Source organism: Trichechus manatus, unplaced genomic scaffold (assembly GCF_000243295.1).
Source record: "Trichechus manatus latirostris isolate Lorelei unplaced genomic scaffold, TriManLat1.0 scaffold00015, whole genome shotgun sequence".
NCBI lineage: Eukaryota > Metazoa > Chordata > Mammalia > Sirenia > Trichechidae > Trichechus > Trichechus manatus.
In genome coordinates this window covers 7,596,062-7,616,772 of record NW_004443951.1, presented here as the reverse complement: position 1 = coordinate 7,616,772, position 20,711 = coordinate 7,596,062, and the positions used below count along the sequence as shown (strand labels likewise).

At 35.7% G+C, this 20,711-nt stretch overlaps 1 protein-coding gene across 2 annotated transcripts in view; it reads right to left on the bottom strand.

Moving 5' to 3' along the window:
* SPATA6 (spermatogenesis associated 6) overlaps positions 1–20,711 on the bottom strand; it is a 148,149-nt gene that overhangs the window by 51,398 nt on the left and 76,040 nt on the right. For both annotated transcript variants that reach the window (XM_004371765.2, XM_023727098.1), the window contains exons 8-9: positions 16,225–16,312; positions 6,771–6,811 (exon numbers count right to left, since the gene is read on the bottom strand). In XM_004371765.2, the coding sequence (XP_004371822.1) occupies positions 6,771–6,811; positions 16,225–16,312 (129 nt within the window). The remainder of the gene's footprint in view (positions 1–6,770; positions 6,812–16,224; positions 16,313–20,711) is intronic.

Genomic DNA, 20,711 nt, shown 5'->3' with positions numbered 1-20,711 from the left:
ACTGTTATTAGAAATGAAAGGCATGAGTAAGTGCATAGTATAAACAGACTGGAGAAGCAGGTTCAAAGCTCCTTCCAGTCACTTGAATTTAACCTAAGTACTGTGTCAGAGAAAAAATACAGAAATATTTGGTGGTCAGAGGGGCCAGACTATGTCAGATATGGCTAGCTGTCTACTAAAATTTGTGTTCCCTCTTCTATAGCATAGAATTACTGGGTAACAGCTACCTAAGCAGGTTTTCCATTTGCTAGCTATCCTCGTCCCCTCACGGAATCTACAATCTAGAATGAAATGTGTAGGAAAAGAAATTTTGTCTTTAACATACTAGTTCATCTAAACTCATCAATAATTTTATTCTGAAAAGTCAAAAAGGGACCCTGTGCAATAAGACAGTGCTAGATAAATGAGAATGCTAAAAGTGATGAAAATCTATCTGAAATCAACCATGTATTTCACAACTTTGCCTAAAACCAATCTGCTTCTAAATTTCACTAAGACAGTTTCCCATTTCTTTTAAATAGGCATCTATAGTTTTGTAAGTTCTTATAAAATTCCTTTTCCCCAAAAATTTTAGGAGTGATGGAGAAAGAAGTGGAAACAATGCTCATTTGAATATCCAGCAGTGCAAGAAATAAAAAAGGGGGTGACAGAGATATAGGGAGGCAGGCTGAGAAGTTTTTGTTTTTAAAGAGAACTTTGCAGAATCTCTTTTCTGTCATCTAGAGATGGGGATATTAATTCCTGTTTGACTTAGTAGGCTGCATATAATCCAGAGATATAATCATATTTTCAAAACTTTAAAATCAGAATCCATTATATAAATATAAGTTCATTTTATTATTCTGTTTGTGACCACAAGAGTTAGAGCCACTAAAGAAATTAGAAGTACCAAAAGAAAGTGTTAACTTTATTAAGAAGGTAAAATAGGAGGCAAAAAAGAAAGTTGGTAAAGATTAACAGAAAGGTTGAAGTAGAGATGAAGACAAATGGGGGCAATTCCACCCAATGGCTGGCTAATATTTTCTTTGACAAAATAGAATATGAAGTCATATACAGAAAGTAAGAAGAAGCAGAATTGATAAAGTTTTGACTGGCCTACAGAATCAATAATAGAACACAATTACTGTCAAGTAGCACTGATGGCCAAATTAAAATAAAAAGGATGTATCTGTAAAAGCCCAGGTAAAAAAGAGTTCCATAATTCCTTCTAGAATCACTCTATTGTTATTAGCTTTATAATCACTAATTCACATATTGATTACATATAGTATCAGTGATTTTTCAACCCTCAGCTCCCAACTCTTCTTTTTAATAAATATTTTGTATTGCCTTCTTCTATATCTTGAAGTGAAATGTACAGAAAATGTAACTTACCTACATACACAGTTTAAAAAAAAAAGCAATGTATTGTCCTCACAGTAGTATAAGAAGAAATTAAAGAAAAGTAACTTATAAAAGTACTTCAATATATAAATGCTCAAGTATGACTACTCTAGAAAACGTACTGGATGCTTGCACTTGCTTACATAAGTAAGTTTGGAGTTAAATCATTTAAGAAGATCAGAAGCCATTCCATATATGAAAACCAGGAAAATAAGAGTAACATATACTTCATCATGGTAAATTTTTTTTAACAAAACAAAACATAATCTAGTTATATAGTTGCATTCCTAAATATATGGTATATACTAAAACAATGCAAAATATCCCATATTTTAATGTACAGATGGAGCTAGGCTCTAGGTTTTAAAAATCATAAACATTTTTCCACTTACATAATGTTCAGTGGGACAGGTGAAAGTCATGTGGGGCATAAGATAACTATTTGGAGTTGTCCTACTCTTTGGAGGACAACTAGCATCCCTACCCAGTGATATCAATAGCACTTCCCATAAATGATTTTGATAACAAAATGTACCCATAAATGTCTAAATGCCACCTAGAGAATGGATGGCACAATCTCCACTGAGAGTAATGCATTAAATGAATGTCTATTATACAAAAAGCAGACGGAACTACACCTGGGAGAGAAGAAGCCAATAATCCAGGGCTGATTAACAGTAGAACAGAAAAGAAATAAAACTAAAAGAATATGGGTATTTACAAGAAGAGCTGATTACTAAGCATCCAGGGTGAAGAGAGTTGAATCTGACCAAAAGAATGGACAGAAATTGAACAACTAGAAATTCTAAAAAGGTAGAGTGCTGATATAATAGGTATAGAGAAGAAGAAAAGATATAAAGTAAGAATGTTAATTAGCCATTATCCCTCAGTATAGCCCCTCCACTCAAGTCTGCACCTGGAGTTAGAAAACCAAAAGGGTAGAACATGCTTGGAACTTCTTAAGCTGAAAGAACTGAAGGAAAAATTCAAGCCTTGAGTTGCAATATTCAAGGATTCTACGAGGAAAATATTGAATGACGCAGAAAGCATCAAAAGAAGATGGAAGGAATACACAGAATCACTATAGCAAAAAGAATCGGTCGACGTTCAACCATTTCAGGAGGCAGCATATGATCAAGAACCAATGGTAGTGAAGGAAGGAGTTCAAGCTGCACTGAAGGTCTTGGTGAAAAACAAGGCTCCAGGAATTGATGGAATACTAACTGAGATGTTTCAATGAACGGATGCAGCACTGGAGGTGCTCACTTGTCTACGACAAGAAATTTGGAGGACAGTTGCCCAGCCAACCGATTGGAAGAGATCCATATTTGTGTCCATTCCAAAGAAAGGTGATCCCACAGAATATGGAAATTATCGAACAATATCATTAATATCACACACAAGTGAAATTTTGGTGAAAATCATTCAAAAGTGGTTACAGCAGTATATCAACAGGGAACTGCCAGAAATTAAAGCCAGAAGAGGACATGGAACGAGGGATATCACTGCTGATGTCAGATGGATCATGGCTGAAAGCAAATACTGGAAAGATGTTTACCTGTGTTTCACTGACCATGCAAAGGCATTCAATTGTGTGGATCATACCAAATTATGGATAACATTGTAAAGAATAGGAATCCCAGAACACTTAATTGTGCTCATGAGGAATCTGACATAGACCAAGAGGCAGTCTATTCGAACAGAACAAGGGGATACTGAGGGGTTTAAAATAAGGAAAGGTGTGTATCTTTTCACCATACTTATTCAATCTGTATGCTGAGCAAATAATCCAAGAAGCTGGACTATATGAAGAAGAATGGGGCATCAGAACTGGAGGAAGACTCATTAACAACCTGCGATATGCAGATGACACAAGCTTGCTTGCTGAAAGTGAAGAAAACTTGAAGCACTTCCTAATGAAGGTCAAAGACTATAGCCTTCAGTATGGATTGCACCTCAACATTAAGATGACAAAAATCCTCATAATTAGACCAATAAACAACATCATGAAAAATGGAGAAAAGATTGAAATTGTCAAGGACTTCATTTTACTTGGATCCACAATCAATGCCTATGGAAGCAGCAGTCAAGAAATCAAACGACGTATTGCATTGGGCAAATCTGCTGCAGAAGACCTCTTTAAAGTGTTAAAAAGCAAAGATGTCACTTTGAGGACTAAGGTGCGCCTGACCCAAGCCATAGTATTTTCAATTGCCTCACATGCATGCGAATGCTGGACAATGAATAAGGAAGACTGAAGAAGAATTGATGCTTTTGAATTATGGTGTTGGTGAAGAATAGTGAATATACCATGGACTGACAAAAGAGTGAACAAATCTGACTTGAAGAACTACAGCTGGAATACTCCTTGGAAGCAAAGATGGTGAGACTTCATATCACATACTTTGAACATGTTATCAGGAGGGACCAGTCCCTGGAGAAGGACATCATGCTTAAAAAAGTACGGGGTCAGCAAAAGAGAGGAAGACCCTCAACAAGATGGATTGACACAGTGGCTGCAACAATGGACTCAAGTATAACAACAATTGTGAGGATGGTGAAGGACTGGGCAGTGTTTCATTCTCTTGTAGAGGGTCTCTATGAGTCAGAACCAACTCGACAGTACCTAACAACAACTCAAGCCAGATCAGTAGTTTCTCTTTTCTCCCAGGACATAGTACTTATTTCAAGCTTCAAGATGTTTTCATGTTGTTTTCCTTTTGAGGATGCTCTTCTCTCTCTTCTCTTGTCTATAAAAAATACATTTCTTCAAGAACCCAGGCAAAGTCTAGGAAATTTTCTGCAAGCACTCCCGGGTTCATGGCCCTTCTCCTTCCTGAGATCCTATACTGCTCTATCACCTGAATACTTTTTAACCAAGCAGTATGTGTCTTTCAGAAAATAATTCTTTATTCTTTCCAACAGCAGTACTCAACAGTTTTCACATATTTCTATGAAAATCTACCTCTTGATACTAAAATAATCCTGTGGGCTCACTTACCAGCTATTGCCCTCCAAAGGAAGTTATGGAAGACTGATTTCTACTCTAACCCTAAAACTGAAGAATCCACAAGTAGGAATGGGAGGGAAATAAAGATGGGCAAAAATATAGTTCTTTCACAGAATTCATTTGGAAAAGAGGACTCTAAATATATACACATATCTTTAAATGGACGAGTCAACATAGAGATGGATTGTAGTTACCTTAGGACATCGATTAGTGTCCTACAAACTTCATCCCTTTCTCTCCATTCTGTGTTTTTATATATTTGGTGTACTTGTTTTTTCCTTATCATCCACTCATTCAATACACATATATTAAGAATCCACATTATGTGTCAGACAACGTGCTAGGTACTAGTAATTATCAATAAGCAAGATTGATAAGATCTCTGTCATCCTGGAGCTTACAGATTAGCAAGAGGGGAAGACTTAAAACAACAATGCAAATAGAGATGAAAATAAATACATAATTGTAAATTGTAGAGTGTGCTTTGAAGGAAGTGTACAAAGACAGGTTTGTCCTTTAGGAAGGACAACTAAGGCAGCTGCACTGGACCCCATGACTTTTTGACCCAGCTGCACTGGACCCCTTTTGACCTTCTGCGCATGTGTGTATGTGCACACGCAAGCGTATATATATCACACACATCAGTGTGCATGTGTGTGTTTCAGTAAATTCTTCACACTAGGGTGGCACTGAACTAGACGAATTACGCCAAACCCACCCACTTCTAGGGACAGACTTAAATAAGGCATAACCTATACAAACACTGTACAAGAACAGCTCTATCTATATAAACACTATACTCATAGTCTATAGTAAAACAAAAAAACCCATTGCTGTCGAGTGGATTTCGACTGATAGCAACCTTATAGGACAGAGTAGAACTGCCCCATAGAGTTCCCAAGGAGCATCTGGTGGATTTGAACTGTCGACCTTTTGGTTAGCAGCTGCAGCACTTAACCACCACGCCACCAGGGTTTCCACAGTCTATACTAGTGGTTCTCAAATGCCAATCCTTCGGTAGATGGCCACTGAGCTCCATAAGAATCTCCTGGAAACTGTTAATGATAGAAATTTCAGTCACCATTCTCAGCAATTTCAATTTAGTAGACCTGGGATGAATTTTTATATATAAAGTTCTGACATTCTGGTAGATTTGGGCCCCTAGACACACGGTGCCTTGAGACTCATAACTTAACTGCTCCATGTTTCTTGTAGCACACTCAAAGCATGGCAAGCCCGTTGCCCACTGCTGTCAGGTCGACTCCAACTCATAGCAACCCTATAGGACAGAGATGACCTGCCTCACAGGGTTTCCAAGGAGCAGCTGGTGTATTCAAACTGCCCACCTTTTGGTTAGCAGATGAGCTCTTAACCACTGCGCCACCAGGGCTCCAAAGCATGGCAAAGTACTATGTTGTTCCGTATCAGTAAGTCCCAAATAAATTGTTTTCAAATAAATAAACAAAGGTATTATGAGGAACGTTATGTTTATGTTTTTGTTTTCCCAGGTATAATGACACATTATCAAGAAGCTTTCACTTAGGGAAAGAAAAATGGCGAGGCAGTACTTCTCAAAATGCAGGACATGAACTGCTAGTGGTATGGCAGATGATTTCACATGCTACTCAAAACTATTTTATGTGATACACAAGATATTTTACAGGGCACATGGACATACACTAAACAACACTGAATCACACACAAAAAGAATAATTATCTTTTCATTTCTCTTTCAATCCTTCCTGCTTACTTCAAGGAGCAATCCTCAGTTAGCTGCTGGTATGCCTTTTGCACCTATCTTCACTTAGCTCAACTTTTTAACAAATGGAGAGCAACCCTCAGAGCCTTCAGCAAACAGTTATCCAGCCAGGATTTAGTAATATTGTTTTCACTGTATTTTGAAAGGCTAATATCCACTTAAAGCATCTGATACTGATTTTTTCATTTACAATAATTAGATAAATCAAAAGAAAGTGAATTTAAAGAAAATCATATAAATGGTATATAGACATGGTAAAAATTATGAGGGTGCTCTGTGAATGAAGTTTAGCAACACCAATGCATAAGGTATTATTAAAAGTAACAATCAACCTACTCTCTCTCTCTCTCTTAAACACACACAAAAATAATTAATCCAATGAACAATCATAAACCACAAAATACTTATAGAAAGACATTTGATGAATAGCTATTCTACCACTTGATGAAGTAGCCAAAATAATTACATTCTATGATATGACAATTATTATGTGTGTGTTTCCTTGACTAAACAGATATCATAATCCTAGTCTGAATGTACATATGAAGAATATATTTATGCTCTAGTCTGAAAACCAGGACAATTATAACTCTATCATTTATAAACTATTCTACAAACCTTATAATCCTTGGGTCTGTAGCAGCCATGATGAGAATGATCTGAAAAAGGATGTACAAAAGAATTAAAGTATAAATATTCCATATCATAAAAAAGAAAATTTGGTTCTATCTTTGGTTTTTGCTACTACCACTGTTTCTATAGTTGTAATTCATAAAGCAGTTTTCAGGAATACCTTCAAATCCTTCAGTAATGTTACATAACCAAAGTTGATAAGTCAACCAATTAAATTTATATTAGTTGTTCAGTAATTAAATGATTTCACAAATACTACTTTCATCAGAGTAAAAGATAACTGAATATAGACTGGAATAATTTTTAGTTGATAAACCAACCTTTCTACATGAAATGGATAAATTTTAGTTGATAAACCAGTTTGTGATGAAATATAATTTCTACATATAAATGTGGTAGGTATTGTTAGGCTACATGTGTATCTATTCTAGGAGCCCATGCTAGAATCAAGCGCTGTAATGAAAAGAGGGCCAGCTTTAGAAGGTGGTAGCGTTTACAGTGCAGACCCCACCACTTCTTGTATGGCCTAGGGAAAATTACTTAACCTTTCTAAGTCTCAGATTCTTTATCTACATGATGGAGATAATAATAGTACCTCTTTCATGATATTGTTTTAAAGATTATACAATACATATAAGCCACTAAAATGTTATTATTACTAACACCATCATCAACACCATTACTATCGAAGTCTAAATCAAACAAGGCTAGGTTCAATTTCCAATTCTACCATTTCTCAAATATACTGCCTTGGTCAAGTTATATATTAACCTGTATTTTGTTCCTCATCTTCAGATATGAAGATAATGCTTTACCTTACCTCAGAGAATCTCTGAAATACTGACAGTCAAGCAAATCAGAACCATAATTTGCAATTCTTATTCACTCATACATTCTGGTCAAAAGTATTCTAACATTCTACATTTTACCTTCCCAAAGCACCTTTTCCAGAAAGAAATTGCCATAAAGATAGAGACCTAGAATAGATTATATTCAGTAAATTCTTTAGCTTTCTTTTATGGCATAAGATGTTGTTTGTTTTCCACGTTCCCCATATCCCTCTAGAAGTCGGCGGAAATATTAATGTCTCTCACATAAGGATAAGTTCTCCATTTAATGTAAGACAATTTACTTCAAGTGTTTTACAAAATTAAAAATAAATCCCAGCCCAACTCCTCTTAAGTCAGCATGGCAACAGGTAGCAGAAGAAATAGAAGAATGACAATGACATACTGAGACTAATTCTCCAAACATGCTAACTTTGAAAATTAAGGTAATAATTTCTGGAGGTGGCATCTTTTTTTTGGAAGATTAAAAGTTTCAATATTTTAAAACTCTGGTATGTCTTTTTCCTTCCACAAACCATTTTGAAACTTACCCCAAATCAGACAGGTTTACAATTTTCTTTCATTTTTACAAATAAAGTTTTGACTTTGATCTGAGGTTTGCCAATGTTCACATTTAATCATCCTCACCAACAAATACTAGAACTATCTTCTAAATGCAGGAAATAACAAAGATAAAAGCCATGGCCCGTGGTCATGAAGTGCTTACAATCTATTTCAGTTAAGTTATACAAAGTTGAATAGTAACAGCATAAAAGAATAGGCTAAAAGTCAGAAATGGCACAGGCAATTAATGCTATGTCATATCAGATAGTAATCTCTTAAGGTTAAAAGCAATGAAAAAAAAACCTCCTAAGGGAGTGGGAACTTGAGCTGGGCCCTAAAGAATAGATCATACTTAAGAAAAGTTTATAAAGAAAAAAGAAGAGCTGTTTCAGATCTTGTATGTGTGACCTTGAACAACTAATTGTGATTCTTTAAACCTTGGTTTTTTCATTTGTAAAATGAGGATAAGTCATATATCTAAACTTCATGAGGCTACTCTGAATAATTATCCAGTAAGTAAAGCACTTTGAATAATGGCTAGCAGAAAACATACATTTGATAAATGTTAATTATTATTACTTTATTCTCCCAATAACCTCATGAAATAAGGTTATTGTTTCTACTTTACATTTCAGGAGGCTAGCTAACAAGTGACACAACTGTCTTTCTCTGGTTCAGTACTACTTCACTAATACCAGGATATTAGAAAATGTCCTCGTTATAAAACAAAAGCACAGGACAGTAAGTTTTCTTTAGTCTCAGAATAAAATCTCTTAGAATAAAGTGTTCTTAAATTTCAACAACGGCATCACATTATGACTTTGTTAGCCAAATGGATGTGAAAGACACTAAAATTAATCAAATGTCAAGTCGTGACTAGCAGTACTAGATAAAAACAAAATCAGTCATCAAAACAACTCCTTAGCAACCATCTAATATAGAAACTAAGATACATTTTGTAACCAGTCACACTGGGACTAGTCTGACAACTAGGAGCCTTTGCACCCTTCCTCTCTTCAAAGTTGACACTCACCCATAGGCTCAGGTGTGACTCGGGCCCAATGGACCAATTCTGACTTTAAGAAAGAAGAGTTTAAAATTCAGCATCTCTGTATCAACTCATTGTTTCTATCCAAGTAATTCTTGTGCCTTGTTCTGGAAAACATGGCCACTATGTAATCCCTCTGTGTCAAAACCTAGCCTGGCAACCATCATAGTACCACACTATTCCCTTCTACTTGGGAATTCTACTCTCCTTTTTCATAACTTCTGGGAACTGAAGCCAATTCTGGTTCAGTTAGTAGCAGTTAGTGCTACTACTTACTGCAAGACTTCCCTGATGCTTTATCAACACTGAGCCTACCCTCACCGCTACCCCAATGGCCACATAACATGCCAAGGTGGCCTCTGCTCTCCTTCGAATCTTCATGGCACATATGGCTGCTCCTTTTGCCATTGTTCGACCCTGTAACCAGAAGCAAAGTTAGGCTATCCACCAGTATAAAATAAAACCAAGGTTAATATGTCTCAGGTGACCCAACCTTCTAAAAACTGGCATATAACAAAGTATTTCTCATCTCTTGCTGACTTGTGCCGTGTTCACCTGAAACTGTTTACTCCAAACTCTAATATTTTTATCTTTTTCATATCTGGGGCTATCAAAGTATCAGTACCAAAACCCCAGACTTTCTCTCTCCCTTTTATTTTCTTGCCTAAAGTTTAGCTAACAGCAAGTTACCTATTTGCCAATGACTAGAAAAGTGATGTTACCAAAGAAAATGTTCAAATAGCTAGTATAACATGAAAGGAGCTCAATATTATTAGCCATTAAAAAAAAAAAAAATGTTGCCGTTGAGTTGATTCTGACTCATGGCTACCCCATGTGTGTCAGAATAGAACTGTGCTCCATAGGGTTTTCAATGGCTGATTTTTCAGAAGTAGATTGCCAGGCCCTTCTTCCCAAGTGCCTCTGAGTAGACTCAAAACTCCAACCTTTTGGTTAGCAGCTTAGTATGTTAACCATTTGTACCACCCAGGGACTGCCATTAGTCATTAAACCCACTACCATCGAGTTGATTCCAACTCATAGTGACCCCATAGAGTTTCCAAGGCTGTAAATCTCTACGGAAGCAGACTGCCACATCTTTCTCCTGTGGAGCTGCTGGTGGTTTCCAACCAAGGACTTTCTGGTTAGCAGTCGATCTCTTAACCACTGCGCCACCAGGGCTCTTCCTATTAGTCATTTAAAAAAAAAAACCTGTTGCTGTCAAGTCGATTCTGACCCATAGCGACCCTATATGACAGAGTAGAGCTGCCCCATAGGGTTTCCAAGGAGCAGCTAGTGGATTTCAACTGCCGACCTTTTGGTCAGCAGCCGTAGCTCACTGTAGCTCTCAATCACTGTGCCACCAGGGCTCCCCGTTAGTAAATTAAAATTACATTGGGACAGAACTACATACTCACTAAACCAAAAACAAACAAAACAAACCTGCTGCCATCAAGTCGATTCTGACTCATAGTGACCCTACAGGACAAAGTAGAACTATCTCATAGAGTTTCCAAGGAGTGGCTGGTGGATTCGAACTGCTGACCTGTTGGTTAATAGCCAAGCTCTTAACTACTGTGTCATATGCCCGTTAGAATGGTTATAATTTAAAAAAAAAAACAAAAAGAAAAAAAAAAAACAACAATAACAATTGTTATGAAAGATGTGGAGAAACTGGAAAGCTCATTATTTGTGGGAATGTGAAAATGGCACCTACTTTGGAAAAACAGTCTGTCAATTTCTTAAAAAAGTTAAACACAAATTTACCGTACAACCCAGCAATTCCATTACTATGTATCTAGCCAAGAGAAAAGAAGCCCTGGTGGCACAGTGGTTAAGCACTCAGCTGCTAACCGAAAGGCTGGTGGTTGAAACCAACCAGCCTCTCTGCAGGAGAAAGTTGTGGCAGTCATTTCTAAAAATATTTACAGTATTGGAAACCCTATAGGGTAGTTCTACTCTGTCCTATAGGATCACTAGGAGTCAGAATTGACTCCACGACAATGGGTTTTGGTATCCAAGAGAAATGGAAATATATATCTACACAAAGACTTCAATATGAAGGTTCATAGTAACATCATGCAAGATAATTTAGAAAAAAAAAAGTGGAAAAAATCCAAATGTCTATCAAGTAGTGAATAGATAAACAAAACGTTTATCTACCACACAATGAGATACTATTCAACAATAAAAAAGGACTGCTGATACATGCTACAAGGATGAGCCTCAAAAAAATGCTAAGTGAAGGGAGTCAGACACAAAATACCACAATCTGTAAGATTCCATTTGGGGGAAACTCCCAGAATAGGCAATCCATAGGAACAAAGTAGGAACGTAAATTAATGATTGTCTAAGGCTGAGGACAGGAATATGGATTGACTGTGAATGGGTATAAGGAACCTCTTTGGTGCTAGAAATATTCTAAAATTGGATTGTGGTGTTGATTTCACAACTGTGTAAATTATTTTAAAATTATTTAATGGTATACTTTAAAAAAGTGAATTTTGTGGTATATAAATTATGCCTGTAAAAGGCAATTTAAAATGACTAATAAAAAATAAGGAGAAATAAAGAAATTAAAGAAGAGTTTCCAAGAAATGACACTGTTCAGCTGCTATCTCTCTATAAGGCAAGAAATCCAAACAGGAGGAAAATATTTAAATGAAAGGTGAAACAAAAGAGATATTTTGCTAATCAGTATGTAGATGATGACTGCATGCTATTTTATTCAAAAACTTTAAAATATTGCCTCATTTACTGCTATCTACTCAAGATATGACATACTAGGATTTGGAATGTTATTTCCAATTTATTTTAATTTACAACAGTAACCATCAAACAAAGGGATTAGTGGAAGTTCATAAAAGATTATAATCTTATATTGAAATAACACTCATAAAAGAATCTTCAAATGAAGAAAATAGGAGATGTTTCCTCCAAGAGGGGAGGCAGAATCTAACAGGTATTCCTAAATTCCTAAACAAATTAAAAAAGGGGGCCAAGATGATGTCCTTGATTTCCTCTTCAAAACACACAAATGACCGAACAAAGATTCTCGATATTCTTGCAGTACAGGAGATACTAAGTTTCTTCAAAAAGACTGCACAAATTACAGTTAGAATTACATAGCATGGCAATTTCAAAAAGAGACGATGTGCTTGAAAAACACACACACATACATACATAAAATACACCTTAATGAAACTGCAGAAGGGAGTAAGAGAGTGTTGGAAAAGGAAGGGACTTGGAGCCAGAAGACCTAGATTACAGACTAAGCATGGTATTTTGTAGCTCTGCAACAAGTCACTTAACCTCTCTAGCCATTGTCATTTTTCTGATCAAATATAATTACTACCATCTTCACATGATTATTATGAGGACTAAATGGTATCCTATAAAATCTTAAGTATTATTATGCAAGATAATTTGCCAAAAGAAAGTTAAAGAGATCCTACTATAAGAAATTTCCATATGTATTTATACAGCCGGTGAGAACCCCAAACAGAACAGCTCAACTGCTAGCCAGGAAAAAAAAAAAAAAAATGTACTCAAAAGAATACCAAATCAAAAAAACCAAACCGACTGCCATCGAGTAGATTCTGACTCATAGCGACCCTGAAGCACAAGAGTAGAACTGCCCCATAGGGTTTCTAAGGAAGGGCTAGTGGATTCAAACTGATGACCTTCTGGTTAGCAGCCAAGCTCTTAACCACTGCACCACCAGGGTCTCCGGTGAAACGAATAGTAGTATTAAAATTAGAGAGATGGGACAAACTCTTGTTTACAATAGAAAGCCAACTAGAAATGTACACGGAATAATGGGATTTTTTAAAATGACCATTTAGCAGACATCATAGTAATTGTTTCAGGCAAGATTCATCAATGTATGCTAAAAGGGTCAAAGTTGAAGAACAACAGAGAATAAGCATCTCCCCATAATTACAAAGAAATAGCACCTTTATGACCAAGAAACCTTGCAGACAGCACCTTAACCAAGTGAGCAAAACTAACGTCACTGGTAACGAAGCAACATCACATGCCTCCTAACATGATGCACTGAGTATAACACATTTCTGCTGTATTTTGGGGGAAAATGCCTAAGACCTAAATCTAACCACAAAGAAAAACCAAACAAACCCAAATACAAAACAACTGGCTTTTACTCTTCAAAATTATTAATCTCATGAAACACAAAGAAAGACTGAAGAACTTGTCCAGATTAAAGAAGACTAAAGAGATATCACAACTGAATGCTATGCATGAGATTTTCATTTGGTATGAAAGAATTAGGACACTTGGAAAAATCTGATTTAGGTTTATAGATAAGTTAATATTATATCATTGTTAATTTCCTGCTATTGATAATTGCATTGCATAACATAATGTCTTTCTTTTAAGGAAATATACACCAAAGTATTTAGGAGTAAAGGGACATCATGATGGCAACTGAGTTTTAAAAAGTTCAAAAACAAATACTATATACACTGACACACACATGGAGAGGGAGGGAGGAATGGAAAGACAGAAAAGGAAAAGCAAATGTTATTTGTGGATTATGAGTGAAAGAATCATGAGTGATTCTTTGCACTATTTCAGTGTTTTTGTAAGTCTGAAACTATATTAAAAGAAAAAAAGCAACTCATTATTGACTTCTCTGATGATACCTCTACATAGGCAGCTGACAGCTTCAATTAAGTTACTGAAAATTAAAGAGGTTCTGCTGTCAAATATATAATAATTATAAAGAGAAATCTGACATTTAAGTGCATTCTAAAAAACATTCCAAAGAAATATCTATATTGAAGTTATTTTCCATTTGCTCGTTCTTAAAACTCATTTCTCATGCCCCTAAATTTCTTCCAAGAGGGGAGACAGAATATAACATCTGTTATAATTTTACATATCTGCTATTCTACATATAAAAGATTTATTGATTACCCAGTTAATTCTATATTCCTGTTGCTGCTTTAAAAAAAAAAAAAAGGCAGAATAAACAAGCACAAACTGTGCATGTTTTCAGGAAAGATTGTTTCATTTCCCCATTTAAAAAAAAAAAGAGAGAGATTACACGCTATACTTTAGAAATAGTCGGAAATCACTACATGTTCCATTTTAAAAAAAAAAAAACTAGCATATTCTTTTTTTTTTTCACTCTCTCTGATTTTTCTCCTTCTGTGCCTTTTTCAGAGTCTAGTATAATACCTTAGAGGCTGCTAGTGAATACCTGTGGCACTGACTAGCCAATGTCTATGCGTATTTACTTGCAAATACCCTTAAGTATACAATACTATTTAACCTTTCAGAGAAAATACTGAAGTTGTCAAGGATTTCATTTTACTTGGGTCCACAATCAATGCCTACGGAAGCAGCAGTCAAGAAATCAAATGACATACTGCACTGGGCAAATCTGCTGCAAAAGACCTTTGTAAAGTGTTAAAAAGCAAAGACTTCACTTTAAGAACTAAGGTGTGCCTGACTCTAGCTGTGGTGGTTTCAATTGCCATATATGCATGTGAAAGCTGGACAATGAATATGGAAGACTGAAGAAAAACTGACGTCTTTGAATTATGGCATTGGCAAAGAATATTGAATATACCATGGACTGTGTTATGGATTGAATTGTGTCCCCCAAAAATATGTGCGTCAACTTGGCTAGGCCATGATTTCCAGTACTGTGTGATTTCCACCACTGATGGATTTTGTCATCTGATGTGATTTTTCTATGTGTTGTAAATCCTGCCTCTATGATGTTAATGAGGCAGGATTAGAGGCAGTTACTTAATGATGCAGGACTCAATCTACAAGTTTAGGTTGTGTCTTAAGTCAGTCTTTTTTGAGATATAAAAGAGCAAAGCAAGTAGAGAGACGGGGACCTCATACCATCAAGAAAGCAGCACCTGCAGCAGAGTGCATCCTTTGGACCTGGGGTTCCTGTGTGGAGAAGCTCCTAGACCAGGGAAAGATTGATGACAAGGACCTTCCCCCAGAGCTGACCTTCCCCTGAAGCTGGCATCCTGAATTGGGACTTCTAGCCTACTATACTGTGAGACAATAAACTTCTCTTTGTTAAAGCCATCCACTTGTGGTATTTCTGTTACAGCAGCACTAGATAACTAAGACAGACTGTCAGAACAAACAAATCTGTCTTGGAAGAAGTACAGCCAGAATGCTCCTTAGAAGAGAGGATGGTAAGACTTTGTCTCATGTACTTTGGACATGTTACCAGGAGGGACCAGTCCCTGGAGAAGGACATCATGCTTGGTAAAGCAGAGGGTCAGAAAAAGAAGACCCTCAATGAGATGGACTGACACAGTGGCTGCAACAATAGGCTCAAACAAACACAGCAACAACCGTGAGGACGGCGCAGGACCAGGCAGTATTTCATTCTGTTGTACACGGGTCTCTAAGAGTCAGAACTGACTCGACGACACTTAACAACAACAACATGCAACCTTCACAAAAATCATTTTCATATTGAACTCAGGAAACAATTTATGTAACCATAAGGATCAGGGCTAAAGATAAAAAAAATTCCTATAAACTGAAACTAAAGAACATTATCTTTCCAGAAATATAAATACTAATAATAATTATAATTATGATGAAAATTGATATTAAGTGTCTTATGTTTCTGGGCATTTTGCTTAAGTTACCATGTTATCTTCATTCTTTAATAAACAGGTTATCAGGTTCCGTGGTCAAATAAGTTTAGAAAATGTTGAGTAAAACAAAGTGGATAAATCAAGCTTATTTTACTAGAAGGTATCACAGTCTTTAATATGCTAATATGAATTCTGAATCTCAAAGACAAAGATAAGTTTATAGCAGCACAGAAATTGTATTATTTTAGAGAGTATCTATATGGGTATCCCACATATTGTAAAATGCTACACTATACCATTTTATCTAATGACGTAGCAAAGATTCTGTTTTTGTTTATCATTGCCAAGTTACAGGCTGTATGCAGCCCAGGTAACTAAAGCAATGATAACTTCTAGCTTACCGTTGTGCATCCTGTGCCATCCATCTCTTTCACAATCTCTGCCAGAAGATCCAAATAAAGCATCAGCCCTGGGACTTGGGGGATCAACCTAGAGGAGGCAGGAGATCAATGCAAAAAAGAGCTTAAATATCCCAGTCTTTCAGTCTTATGGCTCCAGAAAAACAACTAGAGTACATAGACCACATGTCATCAGCTTAATGTGACAGTGCCTACAAGGGTGAGGCATGTTCCATGGGACTTAGTCAAGAGCTTAGTCAGATATTTTGCTATTCATTTTTAAACAAAATTGAAACTAGACTCTGGAAATGTTTAAATATATATTTGTGCTTACAAATATGAACAGATTAGCAATTGAAATGTTCCTTGCCCCACTGCCTTTTTTGCTTTCCATTACAAGGTTTAAAAAAAGAACAATCTACTTTGCCATAGTTAAAAAACAAATTTGCTATTTAGCATGCTGAGTGCTTTATAGCTTATAGATAATAACAGTCAACCAAGTTTCCTAATTAAAGATTAAAAAGTCAGGGTGATATAAATCTTGTAAAAAAAGACAACTCTATCAAAAAAACTACAAAATTGTGTGTATCAAAGGACACCAATCAAGACGCATAGAACAGGAATGGGAAAAAAATATTTGCAAATCATATATCTGATAAAGATATAGCATCCAGAATATATAAAGAACTCTTACCATTCAACAACAAAAAGACAAAAACAACCCAATTAAAAAATGGGCAACAGCACTGAACAGACATTTCTCCAAAGAAGATATACAAATGGCCAACAAACACATGAAAATATGCTCAATGTCACTAGTCAGTAGGGAAATCCAAATCAAAACCACAATGAGATACCACTTCATACCCACTAGAATAGCTGTTATGTATTGATTTGTGTCTCCCCAAAATATGTATTGGGATCCTAACCCTTATTCCTGTGGATGTAATAGCTGGGAAAAAGGGTTTTCATTGCTATGTTAATGAGGTCATACCAATGTAGAGTGTGTCCAAAACCTATCACTTCTGAGTTACAAAAACAGTATATTAGACGCAGAAGGGAGCACATACTGGAGAAGACTGATGCCGTATGAGGACTGCCAAGAACCAACGACTGCCTAAGACTACCAACAAAGAAGGAATCCACATGGTCGAGGTCTTAATTTGGACTCTTAGCCTCTCAAACCGTGAGAAAATAGAATTTCTGTTCTTTGAAGCCACTCACTTGCGGTATTTCTGTTACAGCAGTCCTAGATAACTAAGATAATGGCTGTAATAAAAATTTAAAAAAGGAAGGAAAACTAAAGAAGCATTGGCAAGGAAGTGGAGAAATTGGAACCCTCATTCATTGCTGGCAAGAATGTAAAATGGTGACAGCTGCTGTGAAAAACAGCTTGACAGTGTCCCTTGGAAAGTTAAACATAGAATTACCATAAAAAACAAACAATAAAAGGTATATGCAAAAAAGACTTGAAAGCAGGACTCAAACACATACCTGTACACAAATGTTCATAACAGCACTAATTCCCAATAGCCAAAAGGTAGAAACAACCCATTATTTATCAACTAGTGGATAAATAAACTAAATGTACTATATCCGTACAATGGAATGTTTCTCATCCATAAAAAAGGAATAAAGTACCATGCTACTACACTGATGAAGCTAGAAAATTGAAGTGAAAAAGAAATAAGCCAGACACAAAAGGCCACACATTGTTTCATTCCATTTTAATGAAATATCCAGAACAGGCATAGAGATAAAAAGACGAGTTCTTGCCAGGGACAGGGGGAAGGAGGCATTGGGAGTGAATGCTTAATGGAAACAAGGTTTCCTTTCAGGGGATGAAAAAGTTCTGGGACTAGATAGTTGTGATGATTGCATAACAATGGGAATGCACCTTATGTCACTGAACAGTGACATCATTAGGGGGGTGTGGACTGCACCAGGTGACACTGTCAGAGAAGGTGACATTAAAATGATTGTCTATAAGATTTATGTGCAGTGTTTCAGCGAAAATATATTATTTTTTAATAAAAATATCCTTGTAGTTAGTAATGACAACAAAAACATTTTTCGTAAGCCCAGCTTACATGTATCAATATACCTACAAGGCTAAAACTCTATGTTAGTTTACTTTTGAACCTTTTAATGTGCTCTGGTCACACTGTCATTGTTACCCAATTACCATGATACTTCGAATCATGTGGTTTTGTCTGCATGCGCTACAAGCACGAGCTATTGTTTTTGTTGCTGCCAGTGTTTTTATAGTCACTGGTTTGTCAAATTTTCTGATGTTTTAGCTACAGTCCTATGGTAATTAGTATTTGTGAACCTACATCAATAAGTTTTTTGAGAATGAAGTAGTAATTAAAGGAAAAGGAGAAAAATCAAAAAAGGCTTCTGCCCATTTACTAATAATGTTGCAACTAATAATGTAATTCAATGTAGAAAGATTTTACAAAACAGTTTTGTTATCGGTATTCATGTAATCTAAGAAATATTACATTTAAGCAATTTACAACTATTTCACATATTATTCTATGATTCAAATTGATAATAAACATTATTAAGGATTCCGTGTGGTCTGGTATGGGGAGGAGGTCCATGGGGGGGGTGACACCAACCCTAGTGACACCACTGTCACTGAATTGTACATTTTATAACGACTGACATGGTAAAATTTACCACAACAATAAAAAAAAAGACCCTATTCTGCATAAAAGAAAAAGAAAAGAGTGTCACTTAACACTTTAAAGATTGCAGTGCTTGTTTGTTTGGAAGCATGTTAACTGATATCTTGAAACCAATCCTATTCTTTCAGATTATTTTTCATACCATGTACATAAAAACAGAATGTCTTTCATAAAAGTGTTCACATTTTGCAGCATACGCATGTATGAAGTTACGAAAATATTGTTTACATCAGCAGCAAAGGAGAATGAAAAAAAAAAAACAAAGACACAAGGAAAATATTAGTCCGAAGGACTAATGGACCACATGAACCACAGCCTCCACCAGTGTGAGCCAAGAAGAACTAGATGGTGCCCAGCTACCACCACCAACTGCTCTGAAAGGATCACAATAGAGGGTCCTGGACAGAGTGGGAGAACAATATAGAACAAAATGCAAATTCACAAAAAAAGACCAGACTTACTGGTCTGACAGAGACTACAGGAACCCCCGAGACTATGGCCCTCAGATACCCTGCTAACTCAGAACTGAAGCCAAAGATTAGATAGGCCTAGAAAATAAACAGTAACACATGTGAGGAATGTGCTTCTTAGTCATTCAAGTATATAAGACCAAATGGGCAACACCTGCCCAAAAGCAAAGATGAGAAGGTAGGGACAGGAAAACTGGACAAATAGACATGGAGAACCCAAGGTGCAAAAGCGGAGAGTGCTGAGACATTGCAGAGACTGCAACCAATGTCACAGAACAATTTGTGTATAAATTTTTGAATGAGAAACTAATTTTTGCTGTAAACTTTCACCTAAAAGCACAATAAAATTAAAAAAATATATACTGTTTAGTTATCAATTTGTTGAGTGCTTTTAAAAATCATGAATGGCTGTGGGAGGAAAAAAGGCATCTCTATGTTTACACATACAATTGGAAAACCTCGGCTTCCTATACAATTAAGTAAGCAATTTTCTAGCTAAAGACTTAGAAGTATGCATTTCTGTTCATTAAAAGGCTGGAGAGAGGGTTCTTTTAAAATAAAAATGTCAAGGTTTATACCTAGCATTATTAGAATTACTCCATTTAAACAGTGACATGAAAAACAGTAATAAACATTTTAAGAGCAGTTATTTCCCTAAACAATATTTATGTGACTAATCCCCAAAATATTCCTGGTTATCTTTGTACATACACATTTTAATTAAAATGTTACTATTCCTTCAAATTACAACTTAGTATGTTCTTCTTTCCCATTTAATTTGTAATTGTAGGCAGACATAAAATTAGAGGCATTCTAAAACTGCCATCAAAAATCAAGTAAATATTATCTAGATATTGTTGAAACAATCAAAAAAAAATGTGGCCAGAACCTATAATCAAATTCTACAGAAGACAAATACAATAAAAATAATCTCAATAAAATATTATCATTTAAAAGTATCCATATTACACTATAAACTTTCCTTTTACAATAAAAGGTCTTTAGGTTAAAAAGAATAATGGATTTACAGTCAAAATATAAAGATGGAATAAACTATGGCTTAAAGCACATCTAAATTTATCTTAAAAGGTGTAACAGAAAATTTGAACCTCCAGAGGTTGTATGTTAAAAAATCTATTCGACCAACAAAGGGGCATATTTACATGCTGGAATAACTCATTTTGGATTTGCAAATAATGAATTAGAAACATTAACACCAGGAATAGTTTTATAGATATCACAAAAAGTTGTTATAGTTCTATAGGCACATGAATTTTTAGGTCATTTTCTAAAGCTTTTATATATATATATATACACATATATATGA